The sequence below is a fragment of the Octopus bimaculoides genome, chromosome 1, assembly GCF_046866305.1.
Source record: "Octopus bimaculoides isolate indiv1 chromosome 1, ASM4686630v1, whole genome shotgun sequence".
Lineage (NCBI taxonomy): Eukaryota > Metazoa > Mollusca > Cephalopoda > Octopoda > Octopodidae > Octopus > Octopus bimaculoides.
This window is the reverse complement of record NC_142928.1, coordinates 147,843,221-147,870,720: the sequence shown is the minus strand read 5'-3', so window position 1 is coordinate 147,870,720 and position 27,500 is coordinate 147,843,221. Positions and strand designations below refer to the sequence as shown.

Sequence of the window (27,500 nt, the reverse complement as noted above, 5' to 3'; positions counted from 1 at the left end):
AAGAGACCGGCAGTATAAGTACTAGACTTAAGAATATGTGCCAGGGCCGGTTTGTTCAAGTAAACCCTTCAAAGCAGTGTCCCAGCATGGCCGCAGTACAATGAATGAAACAAGTAAATGGGCAAAAGGAAAGATAATTTTAAAAAAACATTTCTTTCTACTGTAGAGTTGTCGTTGTTGTTTAGCTCTCAGATCAGATCTGATCGAGCAGACCTCTAGAACAAAGGTTGTGAGCCGAACAACTAGTTGCAGTTCACAAACTCTAACCACTTCAAAAGTGTCATGCTTCTACTTAGCTGAAGATTATACTCAACGCTCCCACATAAAGTGATTAATTGTATGATCGCAGTGCGATAGTCTAGACATGCTGTATTTAACAGTTTGTTATTTTTATTGCTGCGGGGGGGAAATTCTCATCTATTACATTTGAAAATGGTTTTCTTAAGACCCTATTCCACTCACGTACTCTTCTCTCTGTCTCTCTCTGTCTGTCTGTCTGTCTCTCTCTCTCTCTCTCTCTCTCTCTCTCTCTCTCTCTCTCTCTCTCTCTCTCTCTCTCTCTCTCTCCTTCCGTGTCTCTCTCGCTCCTTTTGTTTCTCTCTTTCCCCACACCTCGAAGTAACCTATCTCAATAACTGTGATTATTTTGTCAGCAGTATCGGAAAAAGCATACATTACATAGACCACATTCAAAGTAATACTCCTATATTTTTGTCACCCTATTGACGTATATATATATACATGTATATATATATATATATATGTATGTGTGTATATATGTGTGTGTGTGTGTGTGTGTGTGTGTGTATGTATGTATGTATATATATATATATATATATATATATATATATATATATATATATATATATAACATATGCATGTATATATATATATATATAATATATATATATAATATATATATATATAAAGATAGAACAAAAAAAAACAAATAAAATCAGTGACAGTTAAAATCTGCTTAGAATGTTCATTTACTAGCCTGTTTGGTCTGGCTAAGTCAAAATGTTTTTTTGTTTTCCTCCTTTCTACTTGGAGAGTTTAGATTTAATCATAAAAACATGTCCTTCTGTTCAAATTTAATTTCATTAAATTTCTAAATTTCTATGTCTTTGTGCATCTGAAGGCTGCTCTACATTTTATATTTGATGTAATATTTACATTGTTCAATTAAATGGAGTCGCATGAAACGATCGTACTGCATTACCTCTGGATATCCTTGTAGCTTATTTTGATTTATATATATATATATATACATATATATATATATATATATATATATATATATATATATATATATATATATATATATATATATATATATATATATATATATATATATATATATATATATATATATATCAAGGGATTAGTTTCATACAACATTCTCACCAGTTTTAAACACTATGAAATTATACTTCTCTAAGTCGTTACAAATTCTAGGACTCAGTCCTCTCTGGCCATCTCATATTCACAACAAAAACTGTAGCCCCAAAGTCTAGCATTTTCATTGACACCAAATGATAATAGAGCTCCAGGTCAGCCCTGATTGAGATGACATATAATCATAGACATTCTAACTGTGGCAATCCCGTCTGTGTATGTATAACTAGTAAATCGAAAGGGGAAATGAAAAAAAAATGACATTTAGATCTGCAAACCCTCAGTTTGGGTGTAGCAATATTGGATTGTTGTGTTAAAGTAATAACTGCAGAAGTGAATGATAAATTAATATAATATTTGGCCCGAGATACGGGGTAGATAAGGAAGGAATTGAGATGTAAATGAGAGATGGGGCATATGAGGTAAGTGAAGAAGGAGCGGTTGATCAGCGCTGAGAGGAATGTGGGTTGTGAGAGATGGGTGAGGAACAACAAAGCACCCGATAAAATAGTAAACAAGCAAGAGGGAGTGTGGTTGTTGCTTAGCCCCGTCAGATCTGATAGAGCAGAACCATTACGAAAGGTGTTCATGATCATCCCGAGGACTTCTTTACCCATAGTGTATTCAGAACTTTATCCTCGACTGTATCTTTTTCTTTTTAAGACAGTTGGGTGTGGTGTGAGAAAGATTTGGCAGTTATTTCTACTTTCACAGTCGAAAGGCCCTGAAAGAGAGTCCTATGTTTGTTCTGCAAGAGGTGCAAAAGCCCGCACGGACAGAAACTTGAGGCGAAGCACTCTTGCTTCCTATGATTGAAGTCAGTCCATCCATAACAACCAGGTAATTTTTGTACATCTAGAACTTTTTAATATCATACAATGATGACGGAGGCTCGTTTTATCCCATGTTGATTACATTCATTACGGCTGTATATTGAGATGTATATCTACTAACATTATCATGGATCTCTGAACCCCTACAAAGAGCTGTTGAACTTATAACACCTTTCTTTATCCTTTTAATATAACACCTTTCTCTCATCCTGTTTAATGCGTCCTATATACTTTAAAGCAATAGGGTGTGGGTTGGATTAGGGTCCTATTTCTAGATGATTGCGCAACTGCTTAGATACTCCTGCGTTGGTTCATAACTAATACTTGGTTATCCATTGTGTTTTGCGGCGAAATGTGAAATTAAGTAGTTTTCCTGGGTATTCTAATTTTTGTACTGAGCAGTGCATTGTGTTCTTAAGCAAGGCTCTTCATTTCACGTTGTTCCCGTCAACTCAGCTAAGTATTGATGCAGCCCTCTCTCCTTCTAACTATCTCAGCTAGAGTAATGGTAAAAGGATCGAGTTGTTGTCTATATCTTGTGACTACATACCAAAATAGTGAGCGACAGCATAGTACACACTACCAAATCACACTTGCTTGCGAGTGACGGGTATTTGACTTTTTTCTATATTCATGTATTAGCATGATCTTTTTCGTATAAACGTTTTGCTGCAGTATGAAACTATTAACTTCCTCGTATTTAATTTATATGAAAGTATACTTGAATAATAAAGCTCTAACCCGAGCAATTTTCTTTGCCTTTTTAGAAAATTATTAATGGCAAATAGCTCGAGAATGGCATCGTAAAAATATTCGTTTATTGTTTGTTTTTCCTTTTTCGGCTTGGTTTATGATGCCTGGTTAAGCATTTTCCTCCATCAGAATATTCCATTATTTTCACAGGAAAGAATATAAATCACTTTTACCTACTTGCATATTCATATCTAGAAATATGTTTTGGTGATCAGAAAAGAGTTACAGTTATATATGGAGACATATGTGCGTGTATGTGTGTGGACGTGTGTTTGTGTATGTGTGTGTGGGGGGGTTTGTGTGTGTATCTGCACATACAGGGATGTATGTAGCATTCATGGAAGTCATACTAAACAGCGGAAACTTCGAAGTAACATCAATCTTTTCCAGATTAAAAAATATACACAAACACCAACCACTTTCATATACACAAATATATGTATATTAAAGTGTGTGAGTGTGTGTGTGTGTGTGTGTGTGTGTGTGTGTGTGTGTGTGTGTGTGTGTGTGTGTGTGTGTTTGTAGCATTGGAGCATGCGCTCTAACTGCGCGTCGCGACATCCACCACCTGTTGGTGATTCCCTACTCTTGACGGATGACACGTCTGCACCAATCAGGCAACGACCCTCCAATCCACGGGCATGTTTGGGTAGTGGTTGTTGGTGGGGATTTTACGAGGTCGGAGTGCAAATCCTATCTCAGCCTCTTTTTGTTGCATTTTCGACACGCAGAGGAAATGCTGAGTCTATTCTTTGCCCCCCTCACACACATACATACATACATACATACATACATACATTTATGGCGAATTAATGGGGAAACTTACAGCTCTTGTACCTATATGTGCTAACGCAGCTCTTGTACACTGACTATGAATTCTCATTTGTACTTATCATAAGTGTATTAGGTTAAGTATCAGCAAATTTACACAAAAACTTCGAAATACTCGGTTCACGGAGAAAGAGCAAAAGAAACTGACGCGGATCCTCCAAGTCGAAACCATTAGTGGCGCAGTGAAGTTATGTAAGACATTCCAAAAATTCTCAGTCTGAGATTCCTAGGCGAATAGACGCACACGTTCGGTGTCTGCATGGACAGCTCAACCAACACACCGACTCAATCACATATTTACAAACAGTGGAAACTCTTAACTCAAAAAGCTTTGTCACTTTGTTAGCTGCTGGGTTGAACTCTCTGAAGAACTTAATAGAAAACAAAGAAAAACCATACATACACATACATACATACATACATACATACATACATACATATACATATATATATATATATATATATATATATATATATATATATATATATATATATATATATATATATATATATATGCATATATATATGCATATATGAGAAAAGGTAATTTCAAAAAGAACAATTCAAACTTTCTGGGGGATCCAAGAAGAGAGAAAAGGTGATTTCTAATAAGGATTCGTCGTATTCATGAAGAACAGCTGAAGCAGGTAATAAGAATATGAAAATAATATTTGAGGAGATTCGTTATAGATACCATAAACAAGTATTAAAAAAAAACGGAGATAAGATGTTGAAACAGAAATAGATTTATTATAAAACTGGATTCAATGCATACGTACGTTTCGAAAAACAATGCAAAAAATTTAAGAAAAATATTTAAAATCATTGTGATTAAAAGTATAATTGAAAATAAATAAGTTTTTAATTGTCTATTTTCAATTATATTTTTAATTACTATCATTTTAAAATTTTTTCTTAAATTTTTTGCATTGTTTTTCGAAACGTACGTATGCATTGAATCCAGTTTTATAATAAATCTATTTCTGTTTCAACATCTTCTCTCCGTTTTTTTATACTTGTTTATGGTATATTCTTATACCCATAACGAATCTCCTCAAATATATATATATATATATATATATATATATATATAATGTATATATATATAATGTATATATATGTGTATATTTGTATATATACATACGTGTGTGTGTGTGAGTGTGTGTGTGAAGGTGCGTGGCCTAGTGGTTAGGCTGTTGCACTCACGATCGCTATATCTTGTGTTCGGTTCCCTGATTGGGCGGCGAGTTGTGTTCTTGAGCAAAATATTTCACTTCACGTTGCTCTAGTCCCCCTTTCGATCAGGGTGGAAATGACAACCTGCTCGCCTAGCCAGCGGGGTGGTGTCATTTGAAGACTAAAACAATACTAAACACATTGCGTCCAGCGATGCCTAACAACATCTGATAGCCTGAACGGTTACATTGTAGCGTGACATGATATATATATATATATATAGTTGAAAATTATAGAAAAACATAAGACGAAGACTGGTGTATAAAAAACAAAAAGGTGTATTAGTTTGACGCTCGAGAAGGAGAGAAAGTTCTGCAAAGCGAGAAATAATTCTTGAATAAATTTATTTTCAATTCTTTTTATATAATTTTTTATTATAAAATTGCTTGCAGAAATTATTCACTTGGTTGCAAAGATTATTAAGTAGGTAGAAAAATCCTATATTTTGTAAAATTACTCCTCATCTGATGATTACGGTTTTTTATAATGATGTAATGTTCTCATTCTTCAATTAAAAGTTACGTAAGAAACAAACGTAATGAGCAGCAGACAATTATCCATCGTATGTTGTTATTCATTTAATATTTAGATATGTATATAAATATATGCATGTGCATATACATACACATATATGTATGTTTTCGTGTACGAATGTATGTAGGTATCAATGCATATATATGTATGTAAAATTTCTATCCACTCTCAGTCACACTACTTTAGCACTACTGATAGAAATTGGTTGTTTGTGTGAGTGAAAGTTCAGGAAAGATATTAACCGCGCAAAACACACAAATATGCACACACAGACACAGATACACACATGCACATATACACACATGCACATATACACACATGCACATATATTGATTTTTGTCCACCCCTGCATTAACACATTGATACACAACTTTATTACCACTAATAGGAAAATGGCTGAATGAGTGGGTGAAAGTTCCGGAAACATAGCACTTACACTGACTGTACTAACCAGTTATGCCGTTTAAAGATATATATGGGCACTTCAATATATAAACAGATTTTTTTCCAAAACTATTTAACCAAAGAACCAAAAATGCATGAATGGAAGCTTGTGTGTTACACAAACATACTCACGCGCGCGCACACAGGTACGCACATACGCACACACGTACGTACATATGTACACATATGTACATATATATAGACGCATATATATAGACGCATATATATAAATGTTATAAATATGTGTGTCAGTTTGATAATTTTAGCTTACTTGCTTTCTTCAGACTATCTGACGAAGTCAACTGAACCGAAACTTCGTAGTCACAGTCAACCTTTTTCTTGTGAATATGATACTCTACTATAATGTACTTAGTGATCCTTTAATTAATATTTGACTATTTTATAACTAACAATGCATAAAAACAAACATTAAAATATCAATACATATATTTATTCACACACACACACGTATGTATGTGTGTGTGTATATAGCAATAAGAGAATGAAGGGGATCAAGAGTTGGCATTCATCAACTTATAGACATTATATTATGTCTATTTATTTATTTTTAAAAAGGACAGTTATAGCAATATATATACATGTATAAATTATGCTTTACATATATAATATATAAAATATAAAATATAAAAATACCAGTAATTATTAAAATATATAACGTAGAACATAGAAAGTAGGATAAAATCTTACTGCTGTTTCAGACAAGAGGCCATAGTACCCCATCCTACTTTTATCCCTCCAGTGAACTGAAGTATTTGGTAGATATGATTAAGGTACTTCGGTGTGTCTCTGGGCTTCGTTAGAGAGTTTAGAAAGTTCATAAGGTTAAGTTATAAATATAAATACATACATATATACATACTTTTGCATATACACACATATACATAAATATACATAAACATATACATATATTAAAATGTGTATGCATACAAAGGAATCAATTATTATTATTATTATTAGGTGTATTATATTATTCTTATTAGATAAAGTATAAACAGAGGTAGGAGAAAGTTATTAAAAGAGAAACAATAGTGCAATTTAAAAAATCAATGTATCTTACGATTATTGTGTGTGTGTGTGTGTGTGTGTGTGTGTGTGTGTGTGTGTGTGTGTGTGTGTGTGTGTGTGTGTGTGTGTGTGTGTGTGTGTACAAAATATGGAGGTTTAGTTCACAAGTGATCTCAACGATTAGGTACGCTAGGTAAGTGCTGTAAAGGCTTATTCCGGGATATCTCAGAAACAGCTGTAAGACTTTGAATTGTTTCCAATGATAATATTGTATACGACTTGAGATGTTTGCCTTGCCTTAATGTTTGTTGTCCTCTTTAACAATTATATATATATATGCATACATACATATATATATATATATATATGTGTGTGTGTGTGTGTGTGTGTGTGTGTCTGTCTGTCTGTCTGTGAATAATATATGTGTGTGTATATATATATATATATATATATATATATATATATATATATATATATATATATACAGAGAGAGAGACAGAGTGGGGAGGTCACAAAAGTAACAGAGAGTACTATCTAGCATCGCTTTTGCTAAAAACAACTCAAAAACCACAAAAACACTGTCTTAATGACTGACAAAGAGAGGTGAGTCCCTAGCGTACATAGTGGGATCGTGATTTCGAATTTTGATGTAGACCATCTTAATCCTCATCAGCGACTCTTAACGCCTAAGAAAAACCACTGAAAATATATGCTGATTTTAAAACGGTAAAAGTGTAAACAACAAATTAAAAAAGGTGGCTTATTAACAATTAGAACCTAAAGTTAAAATTAATAGAGGTTTCAAAAGTGATAGAGAGTACTAACTAGCATCGCTTTTGCTAAAAAATAAGAGTTAAAGGAACTCAAAGGCCACAAAACTACTGTCTTAATGTCTCTTGAGTTGTTTTAACTCTTATTTTTAGCAAAAGTGGTGCTAATCAGTACCCTCTGTCACTTTTGTGACACCTATTAATTTTGCTTTAAGATTCTAATTGCTAATAAGCCACCCTTTTTAATTTGTTATATATATATATATATATACATGGCCAAACACATGCACACATACACATACACACAAACGCATGTATGACATATATTCTGAGTTAACACTTGAGTTCTGAGCTGATTTTTCCTTTTTTGTTTGGATGAACAAAATAAATATTCGTAATATGGTAATGTATGGTCTAAATTAATCTCTATTTAGCTAAGACTAAGCATTAATTACAAGTTCTCATTTTATTCTTTTCTTTTTAGTTTTTTCCCTTAAGAAAAGCATTGCTTTCTAGCATGAACATTTGCATTAAAGAAATCTATTTTTACTATACGGCAATCCCGTTCACCAATCTTAGATTTCCATAAAACTATTAATAGAGACGGAATCCTTCCTTTATAGGCACAAGGCCTAACATTTTGGAGGACGGGAGCTAGTCGACTTCATCGACCCAAATTCAATAATATAAAGACAGCATATGTAAACTTAAGCGAAGAAATGGTCCCTTAGTTTCGAGGTTAACATTGGCAGACAGGTTGATGTGTAGTCTTGATGACATAGTGAACTGAGAATTCACATAGAATTAAGTGCCGGCCCCAGATGCGCAAGGAACCATCTACACTGAATTTGTATTCGTGGAGTTTGTGTTGGTAGTCTAACAACATATTGACACATAATTGTAATTAAACAGCTGTAGCAACGTAGGCAGTATCCACATCAGAAATATTTGTACTCTTAACGGTAGTGGAAGACGCTTGTCCAAGGTACTACGCAGTGAGACTGAAACTGGAATCACGTGGGTGCTTCTTAACCACACAGCCATGCCTACTATTTCATTTTTCTTTTATAATCATATACTTTCTGTCATACATTATTTAAAGTCGATAGTAGGGCGGCGAGCTGGCAGAACCGTTAGCAAGCCGGGCGAAATGCTTAGCGGTATTTCGTCTGCCGCTACGTTCTGAGTTCAACTTCCGCTGAGGTCGACTTTGCCTTTCATCCTTCGGGGTCGATAAAATAAGTACCAGTTATATACTGGCGTCGATATAATCGACTAGCCCCCTTCCCACCAAAATTTTCAAGACCATGTGCCTAGAGTAGAAATAATTATTTAAAATCGATATTAAGACGAATACGAAGTTTATCATACGGCTCTATATGTTTTTGGATATTTTTACACTTTTAAGTTGTCCCCACTGTCCTTAAACATTTGGAACACACTTTCAAATCCAGAAAGATTTACAGCCACGCAGCAAGCAACTTTTAAACACACTAATGATCCATTCTTTCATCAGTTACTACAAAATATTCAGCACTGTTGTTATCCAATATTTTAATGACTATGCAGTGTACTTAAAAGCTATTTAGCGCCGTTGTTAGCAGCTATTTAATATTATTACCAGCTATTTAGTGCTATTACCAGCAATTTAATACTGTTAGCCCCTATTCGAAGTTGTTACTAGCTACTCAGTGTTCTTACCATCTAGTTAGTACTAAGCTTTTCAGTATTGTTACCAACTATTCAGTGTTGCTGTTACTAGCTATCATTCTATTTGCATTCCAGTTCAATTCATCATATTTCTCTCTCCTTCACTTTAAAAATTTAAACTGACAGAGCTTGTGAGAAAAAATCAATTTTGTTAGTTAAGTAATAATGTTTAATTAAATCCACAATAATAAACGACGTTAATAATCCGTTCTACTATTAGCACAAGCTCTGAAATTTGAGGAAGGGTACTTCATGATAACATCGATCTCTGTGTTCAACTGTTTCTTAATTTATCGACCCCGAAAGGATGAAAGGCATAGTCGACCTCGGCAGAATTTGAACTCAGAACGTGAAGACGAACAATATTATTCTGCCAGCTCACCATCTTATAAAGGATAAACATAAATATATGATTTTTATATTTAAATAAAGGACATTTATTATAATTAAAGTTGCATCGTCTCGATACGTTTGTTAGAAATTCATAAAATTGAGACACATCACATTTAAACTGTTTACGTCACTTGTAAATACTGATGATGTTCCATTTATAGTAATGATGTAAATCACGACTTCGGTTCAAATTACGTTTTCTTCTGCTGTTACTATTATTTATCTATACATAACTTTTATTTAAAAAATTTCGTTTTGGTAAATACGTATATGCACATATCAATGTATAGATGCAAGTTTTTCAGTAAGCCTGACTGCGATGTGTATACACACACACACACAGACACATACACACAAACACACACACACACACACACACACACACACACACACACACACACACAAATGTATGCATGTAATGGAAGTGTATTTAGTTAAATTCATTGACAATTATTTACATTCCTACATAGCAACCAGTTGATTAGCTGGGTACGGTTTTTTTTTTTTATCGAGTCATCAGTTTTGCTTTTCGTCATTTGCATATTTCATACAAATACTATTGCTTTGTTCTGTGTTCAAAGCCAAACAATGCAATAATGTCCACTTACACTATAAGCTTTTCTATATCGAAATACATTTGATTTCATCATTGAAAAATATATTTCAAGCTTTAACTATCGAACCTACATTTTAATTCTATTAGGTTTGTCTACTCTTTCTACGAATAGCATAACATAAATAAATGGCATTGGTAATTTTCAATGGAAATAAAATGGCAGCTAACGATTTTCTATACAACACCTTGGGCAATAAATATTTATTTTAGAATAAGCTTTGATGTTTATAAATGTAAAACATCTAAGCATATAAGCAGCTTTGATCGAAACATAAGCCTGTTTAAATGATCAATATCTATAGGAAGTTAAAAATGCTTGCTTGGTTTATTTCCTTTATTGATAGTTTTTAGCTGATAAATATTATATTCTAGTGCCGTTGGGGGATGCCAATAAGTGCAAATGACAGCTATATTCCCTTAATTTGAAATATTGCCTCCGGAAAATGTTTGAACATAACATAAACGCATTACCCTTAAATATACATGTTTAGTCTTGTGCCTATGTAAGGAAATAATGTTTCCTAGTTTCATCACATTCTGTATTTTATGTTCAATATTAATTAAATGACATAAAGGATGGATGTTAAAAAGGTTTTGACGCAAGAAGCAAATATTTTCTGTTACAACAACTAAATGCCAAGCTAATTTAATCAACTTTCAATAAACCAAAGTTGTCTTGATTTTCCCTGGTTGCGGTACATCAAACTATATTATATTGCGTTGGTAAGATATAGGTTAATTTTTAGTTTAGAACTTACATTTATAAATGTATATGTCATATGTCAGATATTTTTACGTTATTTTTCATATTGGACGCAGTTATTACTGGTGTGGTGAGAGAAAAAGAATGTTACTGATCATTCTTCTTGGTTCTCATCTTCAAGGGATTAACGTTCAGACATTCATAGAAAAGGAAATTTTGTCGAAGGAACTTGTTCCCGTTATTTCCGTAAGAAGTGGATCATTCAATGAAACTTAATCCTGGTAGTGTTTTAACCCGGCGTTGGATTACGCTTACCTCTCCAGAACTATTAAATACAGGTTTCCTAAAAGCGTCTGTTATTCCACATTTTGTTGTAAATTTGAAAATATTTACTACCTCGATATACTCAGCAATACTTACTCGGCAATACTTAGTCAGTAATTCATAGCTTTACTTACTAAAAGGTATGTATCATGGTCAATGAATAAATATAACCGTTCTGCGTAGAGTGTTAAGTGTGACCGAATCACAGATATTTCTCAAATTGAGTGGTACTCTGTATGTTATGTACCATTTCATCAAAAGAAAAGGATAGATTTTATTACATTTTCTGGGCCTCCTAGACTAGTGGAGGAAAGGAGAAGAAACCATTACAGATAGCATATTCTAAGAGTGAGAGCTTGGCTGGAATGTTTATAACAGTAAACTTAACTAAAGACACCCAATGGTGTTAAACAGGATATTAGGCTTAACATCCTTGAGCAGCGACAGTTTGTCAAGTTCAGAGTCCATATAAAAGAAATACAGATTAGATACAGTCTATTTTGCTTACAAGATCTGAGTCAATCCAATGCAATGGTCATCTTGAAGCTACGGTAGAAGGCACCCAAAATGCCGTGCAATGGTATTGAAAGAAGAACTATTTGATTGTAAAGCAAGATATTTAGCCACAAAACTGATTTTGTACTCTCATCAATTATTATTATGTTTGAAATTAATTGAGATTAGTGTTTTATCGACAGATATCTATTGGTCGTGTTTCGATAACCTCGTCATGAACCTATAAGTATTACATAAGTAATGGTCTTCAATTGGTCTATACTATGATCGTTTTCAGGTTTCAAATATCGAACATCATATTTTGATGTTCTTATCTACCATGTAGCTATCTTGATTAGATACAAGTTTCCTGTCTTCTTCGAGTAAGTGACTTCGAACGCTTTTCGAACAACATGTCTTCTGCAATGGCACTACTTGCGAGTGATCATATATAATTAATTATATTATGGTAAGTAGCTATAGATCAACCGCAAAACTTCTGTTCAGTGGAGTAGCGATTCAGGTTGCAATATTCATATGTCGAATGAATCTGCAAATTGATTTGTATTGTCGCTTGAATTTTGTGTTATTTTGATGTTATAACTAACCAGGGAAAAATATCAAACTCATTATTTCCTTAATAAGTTTTTATCATAACATAAAGGCATGTTTGATTAACAAATTCTTATTGTATTAAATACGTTTTATATCGATCATAATGCAGTTTATGTGACTATATAACAGCGATAATTGTTCTGGCTCTAGACGTCATATTGAACCAGAAAACAAACAAGACCGCAACTTTCATCTCATATTTTGTTGCTGATTGCAATTTCTATACAATGTTTTGAAGACTTAATTACTTCTTTGGACAAGAAGTGATGTAATGCATTATGTAAAATGTTATCAAAACATGCGGCTTTTGGGGCCGATAAATCATTAACTTTTTTCAATTGTCTTATTTTTATTGCGTGTTTTCGCTGCACAATTAAGTGCAACTCTTTATGACTTGAATACAGGCAGTTTTGTTTTGGTTTTGAGTATTCTGCTGTACTGGTAGTCATCTATATCATATGCGTACAGTGTCTAGTTGTGTTATTTTCTGCTTGCTGTGCACATTTGTCTTGGTAATATTTTTTTCTATTTCACTGTATCCTTTTTAAATCATTCCCAAATACTTTTCGTCATGAGGATTGCGACTGCCTTCAACCTCTTCTCAATAATACCAGGGTTTGACATTCGGATAATAATGCCACTTCTTTAATGATACTAACACTTCAGAGGATTGTGACTGCTTTCAGTCTCTTCTCAATTATACCAGGGTTTAACATTCGGATAATTATTCCCCTTCTTTAAAAATACTAACACTTCAACTGATCAATAGGATATTGTGTTTAACAACAATATCCTACTGATTATCCTTGATCTTTCAATCTTTCTGGATAGACATATCCCCCACCACACACACACACACACACACACACACACACACACACACACACACACACACATATATATATATATATATATATATATATATATATATATATATATATATATATATATATATATATGATGAGTTTCTTTCAGTTTCCGTCTACCAAATCCACTCACAAGACTTTGGTTGGCCCGAAGCTATAGTAGAAGACACTTACCCAAGGTGTCACGCAGTGGGACTGAATCCGGAACCATGTGGCAAACTTCTTACCTGCCCTTCCGTTTCCGTCTTTAAAAAACCCTGTCTAAACAATCTCTAGGAGTCTTCATCAGCTTCATCCGCGGTTGTAAAAACTCTCCGTGTAGAACTTTTTCTTTCCAGTTGATCTTTTCTCTATTAGTCTTCATACTGTACTCCTGTACTCACCATTGCCACTGATCACCTTCTCACTCAGTGCAGCCTGCACCATTCTTTCATTACCATTCCTCAAACAGGCGTGCAAGAACTTGATCTTCTTCACAAGATTATCTTCTATTCCAACTAGTTCTCCTCCTTCCTTCCTAGGTAAATATAACCTTTCTATGTTACTAGTCATTACTTTCCTAGTTTTTTCTATCCATGTTGACAAATTCTTCCTTTGTCCATTCCACAACACCTGCATAGTAACGTATTACACCTACAGCCCACGCGTCGATGCCTCTAACTAAGTTCCCTCCATTTAGTTAGATCTACTTAACTTTTTAACTCTTCCGGTATCTTCAGAAGAAATTTTTTCATCCATCTTGGTGTTCAGCATTTGGCCTAGTTATAAAACATCAAGATACTTGTAAGTCTCTCCATTCACTTCTCTTACCTGCTCACCACTTGGAAGTTGTAATCTACTGCTCTTTACGTTTTCCCTTTCCTTAGTTCAATAACAGCGCATTTCTGTGTACCAAATACTATCGGGATGTCTTGAGAGAAAATTCGTAGACTGAATAAGGGAATCTAACTGACCACTGCTAGCTCGGTAAAGCTTTAAATTATCCATAAACATCAGCTGGTTGATTGGTCACGTGTTTCTCTGCAGTTTGTAGCCAGTTCCCATCTTTCTCAGAATCATAGAGAGCAACATACAAACAATAAACAGTACCGAGTCTCCTTGAAAGATTCCTCTCTTGATGTCAACTTGTCCAACCTCTCTTCCACCTGCAGTCAAAACTGTCTTCCAGTTTTTCATACTATTTTTGAACAAATGAATCAAATTTTTCGCTGCCCCGACCATCTCTAGGCATTTAAGAATCTACGAATGGAAAACCATATCATATGCCTACTTTTAGTCAATCAAAGTCATTGATAGGTTTGTAAACCTTCTTCAGCAGTTTCTAAGATTTGTCTAATCAACCAGTAACCGATCCCTACTCCCTCATCATCCCTTTCTGTAGCCTTTCTTTTCAACCGTTAACAGTTCATTTCTTTCGAGGTGATCGTATAATTTCTTTCCTATTATCCCCGATAGAAGTTTCCACATCGTTGGTAAACAAGCAATCGGACGATACTTACTGGCCTCGCTACCCTATGATGGATCCTTTTCAATAAATTTTGACCATCCATTATGGTACAATTCCTTGGTGTATACAGCCTTGCAGGAGATTTTTTTGTAGTTTAGGATGTAAGTTCGTCAAAACCTTGAACCCAAAACCCTGAACTAGGTCCGGGCCAGCTGCCTTCCAATTTCTCATCTTACCAACTCTGGCTTGAATGTCTTCCAACATGATGACACTGACCGCCTGTATTTCCATGTCTGAATTTTTATTCTACTTTATGGAGCCAGGATGGCTTGTTGATGTGCATGATATTCTCTGACTAGATCCTTCTCCAAAACAAAGTTGCGTCTTTGGGATTAGGTAACTCTGCATCTTCCTTACTTCCTCCATCTTGAATATCGTAGAACAGCTTCTGATTTGTTCTGAACAGATGATTTTGTTTAAACTGTAGACATCTTTCCTCGTATATTTTTTAAATGTTAACTGCACTAGTTTTAGTCTTTTGTTTAACGTGCCCTTCTCCATCAGGTGCTATTCTTATTCATGTTATTCTGACCTCTTGCATTGAGCCTCATATTACCACTTTCTTTTCTCTAAACAGGCCCATCTTTTCTGTCATGACATAAGCAGCGGTATACATCAAGGAATTTAATTCAGTGATATCCTTAATTGGAATTTCCATGGTAACTTCATTCGCTTTCCCAAATTTCGGTCTCTTTCATGAAGGTAATCTTCTCCTTTCCGCAAGTAACATTACTTCCAGAATTCTGTCGCTGAGAGTAGCTAGTTCTGAGCTAATTTCTTCTAGTGTCTTTCTGTTTGGAGGTATACTAATGTCTTCTATACATTGTTCATGCACTCCCTCCATGTCTCAGTTTTGTCGATTCTCTTGTTGTATGTATATTTTTTCTGAACCATTATTATCATCATCATCATCATCATCATCATCATCATCATCATCATCATCATTATTATTATTATTATTATTATTATTATTATTATTATTATTATTATTATTATTATTATTATTATTATTATTATAATAGTTGCTAAGTTAGCAGAATCGTTAGCACGCTGGATGAAATGCTTAGCGGTATTTCTCCCGGCGCAACGTTCTGAGTTCGAATTCCGCCAAGGTCGACTTTGCCTTTCATCCTTTCGAGTTCGATAAAATAAATACCAGTTGAAGACTGGGGCCAATGTAATCGACTTACTCCCTCTCCTGAATTTGTTGGCCTTGTGCCTTTATTAGAAAGATTATTTTTAGTAGTAGTAGTAGTAGTAGTAGTAGTAGCGAATGCGAGTTGATAAGACTATAAACATTGATACTCCGAAAATTTAACCCCATTTTCACAAATTTCTTCCTGAAAAATTGAAAATTCTTTGAAATGATATTGAACACACACCATTAAAAAGAGGGTTGAAACCACACAGGTTGTTAATGCTATTGTTGTTGTTATTGTCATTGTTCTTTTTCTTATTCGCATTGTTCTTGCTGTCATTTTTGTTGTTTATCACCTTGTCAGCCGTATTCAATACAGTCTATCCGTGACAATAGTATCTATTTCTTTAGACATTTTTACATATACAACTACATTATTCAGTATAGCGTTTTTTTCTTCTTCTCTTTTAAGCATTAATGCGTGATTAGAAGAAAATTTCGCTTCTACTTCTGATATGTCAAACGACCGCATAAAGTTTTCTTCATAAATCTTTCAAGTTTTATTCGTCTGGGTAAAAGCAAGCAATTAAGCATTAACAATTGCTGTTTTCTTGAAATGTATAAGATTATACCACATTAGGGAGTGAATAAAAATCATTTTTCCATTTTATATTCCGTTTGTGCTGTGAAGTTCATGAGATAAAATGTATTTTTCTTTTCTTATTTATTGTCGAATACAGTATTCGAAAATACACTAAACCGGACGATTTGAATAAATTACCATTAATGTAAAACAGATGCAGTGCATGTTTTTTTCTTCTTTTCTGCTTTGATTCAATTATCTCCCCGCATTATCGATCTTGTATTTCTAAATCCCACTTTCCCTGTTTACAGGTAAAAAAAAAAAATTTAAGATGTTCGGAGTGCTTTCTTAGTATATTTGATCTCTTAACATTATAATGTCAAAGCATGGTGAAAAATGGTAACTTTCTATATTTTTCAGAGTGAAAACCCTAACAAATTCCAGCAGTCTTATTCCACTTGATGCAACTATAGTCTTTTTCCATGTGACGAACACATCATGGGCTGCTGTTGTAAGAACGTATCGTCTAAACAAGCACAGAAGACACCTAAAAGAAGTTTAGGACAAAAATGCTGTAGCTGCGGACGTAAATTTGTTGCTTTCCTTTTCTCTCATATTGGACTGACTTGTCTAGTGGCAGGTTATTCTATTCTGGGAGGTTATGTATTTATGAAAATCGAAAAACCTTTCGAGATTACTCAAAGATCAAATGTCGGTAAAATTAGAAGGTAATAATTTGATTTTCTTTTTTTTCTTGCTGGAGTCGCATCTCTCATTCTCCCGTTTTTACTTTTTCCCTCTTCTCTCTCTCTCTCTCCATCTTTCTTCTCATGCACTCCATCTTTCTTTCTTCTCATGCACTCCATCTTTCTTTCTTCTCATGCACTCCATCTTTCTTTCTTTCTTTCTTTCTTCCTTTCATTCCTTCCTTCTTTCCTTCTTTCTTTCTTTCTTTCTTTCTTTGCCTTTCACGCAGTTTCTTTCTCAATGTTTTCTTGCTTGCCTTCTAACTTTTTCTCTTTTTCTTATTTTATAACCTGTTTCTCATTTTCTCCCTGCTTCCCACTCCCTCTCTCCTCTCCCTCTCTCTCTCTGTCTATCTCCCTCTCCTTCTCTCTTCCTCCCTCCCTGATTTATTCTTTAAAATCAAAACTAATAATATTTACTAGAAACTTGTTGCTCAGCTTTCCAAAGGAATGGTATTTGGTCAGTGATTCTCTAACGAGGTGCCATAGACTTTTAAATGTAACCCTCACGCATTGATATAGACTTTCCAAAAATCCGGATTAAACCGAGAAGGTCTTGAAAAACGTTATTTCTTATTTAATTGTGCACAAGTAAAATTAAATAAGACAAGCGATAGTTTTCTACTAGTTTTCTTAATTTCTTCTGGAAAATAGTTTTTCTTGTAGGCTATGTATGCAAAAAGCCACAGCAATTTTTATCATTCCTTACAAGTTTCAATAAATTTTGCTTCATCTCCAGTTCATCGCTAATTCAAAATAAGTTAAAAAGATAGAGAACCATTGTGCGGGGTTATCAAATCACTGACTCTGAAAATGTACTTCAGCATAACAGAATGAGACTGCTTCCAATAATAATTGCTTGCAATTTAGGTACAAGACCAGTTATTCTGATGCCAGTGGGGTGGTGGGGGATAATAAAGGTAAAGTTGCCTTCCCGAATTATGCCGACTCACAAGGGCCTGTTTCCTGGTCTCCATGTCGTAGACATTTCGCACCTGGACGGGACGTCGATCTGTCGCAGAATAACTCATTTTTGCCAGTTGAGTGGACTGGAACAACATGAAATGAAGTGTTTTACTCAAGAACGCAACGCGTCGCGCAGTCCAGGAATAGAAACCACAATCTTACGACCATGAGTCCAATACCATACCACTAAGCCACGCGCCTCCACAGGGGTGAGGTAGTCGATTGCATAAGCTCCAGTACTTGACTGATGCTTTATTTTGATGAATTCAGAGAGATAAAAAAACAAGGCTGACTTCGGTGATTTGAATCCAAAAAGAATAGAGTTAGAAGAAATACCTTGTCGTATGTTGTGTGACGCTCTAGCAACTCTGTCAACCTGCTGCTTTTATCATAACTATTTCTTATAGGCACAAGGACAGTAGTATTAAAGGGAGTACATAGTCGATACCATCAAGTACCAGACTGGTACTTTAGTTTATTGATCCTGAGTTTGAATAATGAAGTAAGTCATCAAATAAACACTTGTATGTATAAGAATAATTTGACCGAAGAATCAGACAAATCTGAAGCAGACATGGAGTAGAGAGGGCATGCCATTGATGAGATTGTGAATGGCAACGAAACGCCTTCGACAAACCTTGCTGATTGATTGGCCAAATGATTAATCAAACAATCGACTAGTAACGAATTGATTAATAATAAAAATAGAAATAAAATGAAATTAGTGCGAGTAATTATCATTGGCGTAAAGACAACTCTGAGATACAATAAAATAAATTAGGCATATAAAAAGTTCAACAACACAGAACAAATAACTTCTGGACATGATCAATTCTATAGAAGACTAGGAGTAACATCATGCTGCAGGCGAAAGCCGGGCAGGGTCCTGGTTCTTCTTGTTATAAATAAACTATTGGGGCTATGGATTGGAAGGATTGATAGAGTGTCGGACAAAATGTTTTGTGATGTTTCTTCCCCGGTTATTTACTGCCTGAGTTCAAATCACACAGGTCAACTTTGCCTTCTATCCCTCTGCACTAATAAAATAAAGTACCAATCAAATACTGGGGTCGATCGAATCGGATGGAGTCGACTTGTACACTTCCCTCAAAATTCCTAGTTGCTAGCATTGTGTCTTAATTAGAATTACTAATAAATTGTAGGTGCATTGGATTCGCAGAACCGTTAGGGTATCAGACAAAATTTCTTTTATCTTTTACTTCCATCAGTTATTGGACTGTGGACAATGCCTTGAAGGGTTTGGTCAAACAAATCAGCCGCAGTACTTATAAGTCTGGTTCTTAGTGGTTTCTTTTCCAAGCCACACACACACACACACACACACACACACACACACACACACACACACACACACACACACACACACACACATATATATATATGTCAAGATGGATTTATGTATTCTTCCTCCCACTTGGATTTTTATGTATTCTCTCTCCCACTTGGATTTGAAATGTTGCCACATTTATAATATGTCTTTTCTACTGTAATTTTCTGCATTTTCGTGCAGCTGAAGATTGCTCTTCATATTGCATTTAATGTGATGCTCGCATTACTTAAATAAATTGGAGTAGCATGAAACGTGCGTACTGCAATCACCTTTGAAATCCGTGTTGCTTATTTTTTGATTTTGATCACCTATCCTTTTGGAATACGATATTCGGGTGCCTACGCATAAGTACCATATTCAACCTTGAATATATATATATATATATATATATATATATATATATATATATATATATATATATATATATATATATGATGTTAGTTTCTTATAGTCCGAGAAAGAGGGACTACAATTCTTGTTTATAGTGTTTAAGTGAACAAATATTTGTGCTGTAAATTAGCTCACTCCACCATCAAGTCGAATTTGCCCCAACATGTCAGGTGTCGAAGTATTCGCAGAGCCTATAAAAAGTTCAACAATGCATCACCCAGTTCACGAATTGAAACCACGATCTCTCATAAATTGTGTGTGTGTGTGTGTGTGTGTGTGTGTGTGTGTGTGTGTGTGTGTGTGTGTGTGTGTGTGTGTGTGTGTGTGTGTGTGTGTGTGTAAGTATGCATGTATGAGTTTCGACGCAGTTTCCATCTACCAAATTCACTCACAAGCAACGCAGTGAGAAACTTTTGTATAAATGTGATTGTTTGAAGATTTGCAAAATGTGTTTGTAAGACATCGTCGTAAGATTATGTCTATTGAACAGAACGAAATTAAATTCTCCTTAAAAAGAAATTCAAAATCCACAGTATATATATTTATAATATATTTACTTTTTTATTACTGCAGATTAGCAGTAAGCCGATTATGGAATTACACAGAGAACCTCAATATCTTAAAAGAAGAACACTGGAAACAGAAAGTTGACGAACAATTAAGACATTATCAGTTGGAAATCTTCAAAGCTGTCAAAAATGAAGGCTGGGACGGAAGTGATGAGGTTTCTCAAGATTATGAGGGCCAATGGTCATTCAGCGGAGCCTTACTTTTTTCTGTAACGGTCATCACAACTATAGGTAGGTTGAAACAACAATTTCTACAACAGAAATATTGATTTAGTCTCCGTTACATTAACCCACTCAATAAATCTATTAAATATTTAGTCCGGCTAAACACTATAGATAAAAGAGTTTGCTTTTCTTCTGACTTTCTCTTTACTTCAGCATTACGAGGGCAAGTTGCCATGTTCCGGAGCTCATATATTTTCCAGTTCTCGATATTAGAAGAAATTTCCTTTGCATTTGAACGTAACATTCTTCTGCGATTCCTTATAACCTACAGACAGAAATTCCAATATCTCTTTCTACTACAGGCACAAGACCTGAAAGTCTGGTGAGGTGTAACCCTAGAACCCAACTGATACTCATTTTATCGACTTCGGAATGAGGAATAGCAAAGATGACCTTGGCAGTATTTGAACTCAGAAAGTAAAGAGTGTGAAGAAGCCCCGCTACGCATTTTGCCCGGTGTGCTAACGATTCTGCCATCTCGTCGCCTCTGTGTGTGTATAACAAAATTACTATTATAGAATTAAGCACAGCAACTATATTAAAACGCATTTGCAAGTAATTAACATATTTATAATTGTTTCACGCGGGAAGGCGGCGAGCTGGCAGAATCGTTAGCACGCTGGGGAAAATACTTGGCGGCATTTCGTCCTTCGTTACGTTCTGAGTACAAATTCCGCCGGGGTCGACTTTGCCTTTCATCCTCTCTGGGATCGATGTAATCGACTTTCCTTCTCCCCGCAAATATCAGGCCTTGTGCCTATAGTAGAAAGGACTATTTCTCGCGGGTCTCTAATGATCTCTAGAAGCCCTCTCGTAGACCCCTGGGTTTCTGAGAAAGCCCGACTGGGAAACTCTAAAATGGAGTATCAGTGACCATGCTGTAAGTATACAAGAAAAGACTGACATTAAATAACATTATTACAAAAGAGATTATAACGCTACATAGGTCTTTTAAACGGCAACCATGAATCTAAATTATCAGGTTGAGTAAAAAGTAAGCAGCATCTTGAACCATGATGAATTTTTACCGGATGTTTGCAGAGTTATGAATTTTTTAAAACATTCTTTTTGCAATTATCTGATAATACAGACATAGACTTGCCCTAATGCATCAATAAACTAGCATTGATATTTTTTCACCGTTGTTGCAATCATCTGAAATGAAACTGTCAAAACGCGATATTCGAGCAATTTTACTATTCAACTTCAAAAAAAGTAGCTGAAACTGCTCGCGATATCAACGAAACGTTTGGTGAGGAAATGACCAGTGAGTGGTCAGCTCGAAAATGGTTTAAACGATTTCACAGTGGAGACCTGAGCCTTGAAGATTGTGAGCGTAGTAGACGCCCATCTGTCATCGATGACGGTTGATTAAAAAACCGTCATTGAGAAAGATCCATGTAAAACCACTCGGGAACTGGCAAAAGAACTCTAATTTAGCCAGAAAACTGCCTGCAACCATTTGCATGCGATCGGAAAATCAAAAAAGCTCGACAAATGGGTACCACACGATTTGAATGAAAATCAGAAAATACACAGATATGAAATTTGCTCGTCGCTTCTTCTCTGTAAACAAACCGATCCATTTCTCGACTGTATTGTAACTTGTGATGAAAAGTGGATTCTGTACAATAATAAAAAACATTCTTCGCAGTGGTTGGACCACAATGAAGCACCGAAAACTGTCCTTAAACCCGAGCCCTTCAAAATGAATGTTATGGTAACTGTTAGGTGGTGTACTGCCTGACTCATCCACTATAACTTCTTAAAACCCGGAAAAATCATTACTGCAGAAACAAATTGCCAAAAATGAACGAAAAACTGCCACTCCTCCGTCCCAGACTGGTCAACAGAAGAGAGTCAATCATTCTTCATGACAATGCTCGACCACACATTTCAATAATGACGCTCCAGAAGTTGAGGGAATTGGCTACGAAGTTCTTCCCCAGACCTTTCTCCTACCGACTTACCACTTTTTCAAGCACCTTGATGGTTTCTTGCAAGAGAAAGAATTCAAAAATCAAACCGATGCTGAAAGTGCGTTCAAAGAGTTCTTCAGCTCCAGAACTCCATGTTTTTATGTTACCGGAGTAAACAAACTTGTAACTCGTTAGCAAAAATGTGCTGATTGTAATGGTACTTACTTTGATGAATAAGATTTCGGCTTTGTTGAAATATATTGTTATGAATTTCATGCTTCAAAACGTTGCTTACTTTTTACTCAGTCCGATAGAAACTTATCATATAGAATACGCATACTGCATTATTGCTTATAGAGAGAAAATTTGCACTTGGGAAATTTGAAGTTCACATTAAATTGCAAATAATTCAAAAAGTAAAATCTAGCTTTATAGATAAAATTCCAGTTTGGAGCTTTTGAGATCTGAGAAGATATCAGTAGGCATAACAAAGATCTACATTATCTTGACATTGATAATAAACATGTGCTGGGTAGAAGTTATGTTGATACAGGTATAGAGTATACATATACGTATATATATATGTATGTATATATATATATATATATATATATATATATATATATATATATATATATACATATATATATATATATATATATATATATATATATACATGTATATACATACATATATATATATATATACATATATATATACATATATATATATATATATATATATATATATATATATATATATATATACATATATACATATATATATATATGTGTGTGTGTGTGTGCATGTGTACAAATATAACTGAGTGTACCTCTATGTAAGTAAGTATATATGTATGTATGTATGTATGTATATATAGATACATACAAACGTGTATTTATATTATATATATATATATATATACATACACACACACATATACATACATAGATGTACGTATGTATGTACGTACGTGCGTATGTACGTATGTACGTTAGAAAATTGATTGCCGGGATATGAAATAATAGTTTACAAATTGAAAGCGAAATTATATGCCATATTCCTCCATACTCGTTTAGATAACGGGTATTGATAAATTCAGTTTGTAAATTATTTCCTTTATTGATAACAATAAATTAGTTTACACGCACGTTATATATTGGCACTATAAAAGTCAGGCTAAATTCTCCTCTTTTTTTTTCTACGATGGCTTATCTTGAGAGTTCTCTCAATAGAGTAATAAATGTCTGAACTAATATTCACTGTTGATTTATACAAAGCATATAGATAATATATACCTAAGTAATATAGATAGATAGATAGATAGATAGATAGATAGATAGATAGATACATACATACATACATACATACATACATACATACATACATACATACATATATACATAAATACATACATACTTACATCCATAGGACACACCCGCTGGTATATACATATATACACGCCCATATGCGCATATACAATACCTATTTCATACGTTTAGCATTAATTTAGTTTATATTATGCGTATTGTGAACAATAGCGTCGTTAGTTACCGCTTTCCAGGGAACTATACATTTGTTAACCGCATTCACGAGAACAAGAATGACGGTAGTCTATCTGCAAATTGATTAAAATAATGATTTCAAATTTTGGCATACAGCCAGCAATTTCGGGAGTTGGGTTAAATCGATTATATCGACCCCAGTGTTCAAACGGTATTTATTTTATTGACCCAGAAAGGATGAAAAGCAAAGTCAACCTCGGCGGAATTTGAAAATTGGATTAAAATAATGCCATCAATTATTTTCATTAAAGAGTACTGGTTTATTGTTTCTTTTTTTTTTTTCTCACCGATATTTACAGTTTTTGCCGATATAGAATGTGTGACAAGGGAGCATTTGTCTAAACCGGGTTGAACAAAATCCAGAAAGGATAAGAGAAGAGCAGCGCTTATTAAACTAGGTCCTTTGAGACAGATGAAAAGAAACAAGTTATGTTTGCGCTTAAACTGGAGACCAGGACCGAATACTTATATTCACACTTACAGACAAAATTTATGGCGGCGAGCTGGCAGAAACATTAGCATGCCGGGCGAAATGCTTAGCGATATTTCGTCTGTCTTTATGTTCTGAGTTCAAATTCCGCCGAGGTCGACTTTGCTTTTTATTTTTTCGGAGTCGATGAATTAAGTACCAGTTACGCACTCGGGTCGATCTAATCGCCTTGCCCCCTCTCCAAAAATTTCGGGCCTTGTGCCTAGAGTAGAAAAGGAAATTTATTCTAACTTAAAAAGTGAAAAAGAACACGCATACGTACGTACGTACATACATACATACATACATACGCACGCGCGCGCATGCACACACACAATGATCTTATGCACAGTTGCCTTCTACCAAATTCCGTGGCTCTGATGATACTGCACAGCTTAGAATTGGTTGTATTGAAACAGCTACGAGGTGGCTGTTAGGACACAATTCAATATTCATTGTAGTGATAGGTTAGAAACGGGTGTAATAACTTGGTGCTAGTTGCAATGAAACAAATCAGTGCTACTTCAAGTGACACGACTGTGTGTGTGTGTGTGTGTGTGTGTGTGTGTGTGTGTGTGTGTGTGTGTGTGTGTGTGTGTGCGCGCGCGTGCGCGCGCGTAGCGATATTTCGTCCGCCGATACGTTCTGAATTCAAATTCCGCCGAGGTCCACTTTACCTTTCATCCTTTCAAGGTCGATTAAATAAGTACCAGTTACGCACTCGGGTCGATATAATCAACTTAATCCCTTTGTCTGTCCTTGTTTGTCTCCTCTATGTTTAGCCCCCTGTGAGCAATAAATAAATAAATAAATCAACATAGTGGTAGTAGAAAAGGCATAATTCAGTGGTGATTGTAATTAAGCAGCTCAATAGAGATTGAAAAGACACAACTTGGTGAGGGTTATAATATCTACCCGGTGATTGTACTGGTGTTTTAGTATGGAATGACGCAGCTCTGCAGTAGCTGTAATGAAACGTCTAAGCAATGTTTTGCTACAGTAAAATTGGAATTTTTAAGATTTTGCTATTTATTCTAGACTTGATAAAAAATTTACTGGAGATCCTCTCACGGCAAAATGTATTATTGAAGTTAATATAATGAATAAAAAATATATTACACATAATCTGCTCACAGCTAGTCTCGTGCACAGACACATCACATACACACACATACACACACTCACATATAAATTTGAAAGTGCGTATGTATGAATACATTGTACATGTATGAAAGTGCGTATGTATGAATACATTGTACATGTACATATGTATATGTATGTGTGTATATATATGTGTGTATATATATACATATATATATATATATATATATATATATATATATATATATATATATATATATATATATATATATATATATATATATATTCATGTATGTATGCATGCATGCATGCATAGTACTTTTCGTTGTTTCTGTTTAGTTTGCTTCATTTTCTTTTTCTTTTCTTTTTTTTTTGCTTCAAGTGTAACTGAACGTTACATTTGAAGCAATCGTACGCTAAAACAGGATTTGAAAGTAGCACATAAAAGAATCAAACGGTAACGTAAACGACGTTGAAAGTGAAAATTTTACTTGCTACTAAAATGATACTCAATCATAAAATGTTATATAGCATTATATTCACACGCATCACATGAAATATAAACGTACATCAAATGGTAGTCATTCTCTCAAACAAGCATTACAATTTATCGATGGTAATACCTACAATCAAGAATATAAATATATATATATATATATATATATATATATATATATATATATATATATATATATATATATATATATATATTATTCTTATTCAAGAATGTTGTTGTGAGTGACTTCGAAGTTTCGTCGGACGATGGCTTAGCCGGCCGAAACTCCGAAGTCACTATCAACAACCGTATATATATATATATGGAATATATGGAGGCGCAATGGCCCAGTGGTTAGGGCAGCGGACTCGCGGTCATAAAATCGCGGTTTCGATTCCCAGACCGGGCATTGTGAGTGTTTATTGAGCGAAAACACCTAATGCTCCACGAGGCTCCGGCAGCGGATGGTAGCGAACCCTGTTGTACTCTTTCACCACAACTTTCTCTTACTTCCTGTTTCTGTTGTGCCTGTAATTCAAAGGGTCAGCCTTGTCACACTGTGTCACACTGAATATCCTCGAGAACTACGTGAAAGGGTACACGTGTCTGTGGAGTGCTCAGCCACTTGCACGTTAATTTCACGAGCAGGCTGTTCCGTTGATCGGATCAACTGGAACCCTCGACGTCGTAAGCGACGGAGTGCTAACAACAACAACAATATATATATATTCATATATTGGGTTGGTGTATAACTATTGCGGCTTTTTTTCAACAGATTTTATTCAGCAAAAACAATAACAACATGTAACAAAACATTTAAAATGATTATTCCGGAGCATATTCATCATCTACTTCAATTACTGCTTCCCATTTGATTGGCGGACGGTCAGACAGTCTTTTAAAGATGTTTTTTTTTAATATTGTTATT

At 34.7% G+C, this 27,500-nt stretch overlaps 1 protein-coding gene across 3 annotated transcripts in view; it reads left to right on the top strand.

Annotated features, from left to right (window-relative positions):
* LOC106884320 (potassium channel subfamily K member 18) overlaps positions 1-27,500 on the top strand; it is a 197,386-nt gene that overhangs the window by 163,137 nt on the left and 6,749 nt on the right. For all 3 annotated transcript variants that reach the window (XM_014935644.3, XM_052971312.2, XM_052971308.2), the window contains 2 exons: positions 17,196-17,503; positions 20,802-21,028. In XM_014935644.3, the coding sequence (XP_014791130.1) occupies positions 17,274-17,503; positions 20,802-21,028 (457 nt within the window). In that variant the 5' untranslated portion in view covers positions 17,196-17,273. The remainder of the gene's footprint in view (positions 1-17,195; positions 17,504-20,801; positions 21,029-27,500) is intronic.